Below are 2,544 nucleotides of genomic sequence, written 5' to 3'. Positions count from 1 at the left end.
TATAATGAAATTAGACTGGTCCAAAGTCACGAGGATGTTCAATACTTTTTTTAAAAGCTTTTAAGCATGCTGCTTTTCTTCTTGTCGTCTTGACTCTGTCGTATCTACCACTCATTTGTTCCGTTTGTAAATTTTTTATTTTTCTTAACAAATGCTGGGCGGCTTTTGCCTCCCTTTACCAATAAAAAAGAACAAAATCACCAGACATTCCAAATCTTCAAGTGCTACGGTTGAACACAAGCGCATCCCTCCTTTTCTTTCTCCAGAAACAACAGCCAGAGAAACAATGGTAGATCCTGACCGAAAGCCCCATGCCGTCCTAATCCCCATGCCCTTCCAGGGCCACATCTTCCCTGCTGTACAACTCGCGATCAAGCTCGCTTCTAAGGGCTTCACCATCACTTTCGTCAACACCGAAGCCACCAACTACCAGATCTCCCAAGCTCATCACTCCCCTATCAACCATGACATCTTCTCCGATGCCCGCGCCTCGGGACTTGACATCCGCTACGAGCTCATCAGTGATGGCCTCCCCACCTCCTACGACCGCTCTCGGAACGACGAGCAACTATGGTATGCCTACCTTTACTTGTTCTCCACCCATGTCGAGGCGCTCATGCAAAAGCTTTTGCTCACGAGCCCCCCGGTCACCTGCCTCATCGCCGACACGTTCTTCGTCTGGCCCTCCACCATGGCCAAGAAGCTCGGCCTCACCTATGTCTCATTCTGGACCGAACCCGCCACCGTCTTCACTCTCTTCTACCACATGGACCTCCTCATAGCACATGGTCACCATGCTTGTCAAGGTACCGCATTTCATCTTGTTTGGTATGGCCATTTCATCCATCATTAAATTTTTTAGATTTTTTTACGTATATATTTATCTTTCATATAGAGAATCGCAAAGACACCATAACATACATACCCGGAGTGCCAGCTATCGAGCCGACCGACCTCATGTCGTACCTTCAACTTGATATACCGCCCATGCCGCGCCAAATGCTTTTCAAGGCAATGGAAGAGACCAAGGGGGCAGACTTCGTGCTTTGCAACACGGCGGAAGAGCTCGAGCTGGAGACCATCTCGGCGTTGCAGAGGGAGAAGCCATTCTATGCTGTGGGACCGATCTTTCCTGTGGATTTCACCCGGAGCACGGTTGCTGCAACTCTGTGGACCGAATCCGATTGTTCTCAGTGGCTCGATTCAAAGCCAGCAGGCTCCGTCCTGTATATCTCTTTTGGGAGTTATGCCAACGTTAGCAAGAGAGACCTGGAGGAGATAGCATACGGGATTCTAGACAGCAAGGCGAACTTCCTATGGGCCATTCGGCGAGACATCGTGAGCACCGATGAGCCTGAGCCGTTGCCCAAAGAATTCTTAGAGGAGTGTGATGAGAGGGGGATCGTCGTCCCATGGTGCTGCCAAAGAGAAGTGTTGTCACACCCATCAATTGGAGGCTTCTTGACGCATTGCGGGTGGAATTCAGTACTTGAGAGCATTTGGTGTGCCGTTCCATTACTATGCTTTCCACTGATAAGCGATCAGCTCACAAACCGGAAATTGGTGGTCCAAGATTGGAAGATCGGTACTGAAATTGGAGGGCTTGGTATTGTGAGCAGGAATGAAGTGTCCGAGAAGATTGAAAGCTTGATGGGAGGAGAAATAGGGGACCAGGCGAGGAAAGAGATCAAGGAGTTGAAGAAAGCCTTGGAGACTGCACTCTCTCCTGATGGTTCGTCACCGAAGAATTTTGATCAATTTATTGAAGATCTAATCAGGCAGTAACAAAAAAGGCCAATGAAGAAAAGCGTGCCTAGAAATGAAAAATGATATCTTTCTTGTTTGTAGTTCAATTGCTTCATCCGGCTGATCTATGTAACTAAAGGATATATAAGGAGTACTGGAGGACAATTGGCCGATGAATTCTGCTCTCTAACAAAAATGAACAATGTTCGTCGTTTTAGCTATCCTTATAAAGCTGAGAAGTATTGGCGTTTTCATGCATGAGCGAAAATATTTGAAGATATATGTATTAGAACTTTACGAAGCAACAAAACTTAATTACATGAAAATGAAGCCATTGAAGTGCTATCTAGAATCTCTCAAGTCAGTCTGTCAACACCTGTAGTAAATCAGCCTGAAAACTGCCTGTAGCCTACAACACCGAGAGAACCAAGTTGGATGTGCTCCTCACTATCATCGAGAAATATCTTGATTTTTCAATCCTAACTTCGCGTATACCAGATGGAGAGGATCTTACAAACTCTCGGATAAATTAAGGATCAAGTCCGTAAGGGATATCCTTTTATAACGTACCTCGCGACAGTATCTAAATCAATCATAAAAATTGGAAGATAAATGTTATCCATAATTGTTGTATAGAGTTCAATTTTATCAAACTATCCAATATATCCTATCACTTTATCAGAGGTTTATCTTTAGTTAAAGTCTAGATCAATTTAAAATATGTAAAATAAATCCCAATGTATGTTAGCGTGGGTCACATCCAGATAAGTTTAATTAGATAAAACTCCAACATTCTCC

General features: G+C 44.6%; 1 protein-coding gene across 1 annotated transcript; it reads left to right on the top strand.

Moving 5' to 3' along the window:
• The first annotated feature begins 235 nt into the window (after positions 1-235).
• LOC105033803 (UDP-glycosyltransferase 86A1) lies at positions 236-2,007 on the top strand. The gene is made up of 2 exons (XM_010908726.3): positions 236-806; positions 896-2,007. The coding sequence occupies exons 1-2, from the start codon at positions 287-289 to the stop codon at positions 1,783-1,785; spliced, it is 1,410 nt and encodes a 469-aa protein (XP_010907028.1). The 5' UTR covers positions 236-286; the 3' UTR covers positions 1,786-2,007.
• The last annotated feature ends 537 nt before the right edge of the window (positions 2,008-2,544 follow it).

Source organism: Elaeis guineensis, chromosome 4, assembly GCF_000442705.2.
Source record: "Elaeis guineensis isolate ETL-2024a chromosome 4, EG11, whole genome shotgun sequence".
In the NCBI taxonomy this organism is placed as follows: Eukaryota; Viridiplantae; Streptophyta; class Magnoliopsida; order Arecales; family Arecaceae; genus Elaeis; species Elaeis guineensis.
Note: the sequence above shows the minus strand (reverse complement) of the source record. Positions and strands in the feature narration are given on the sequence as shown.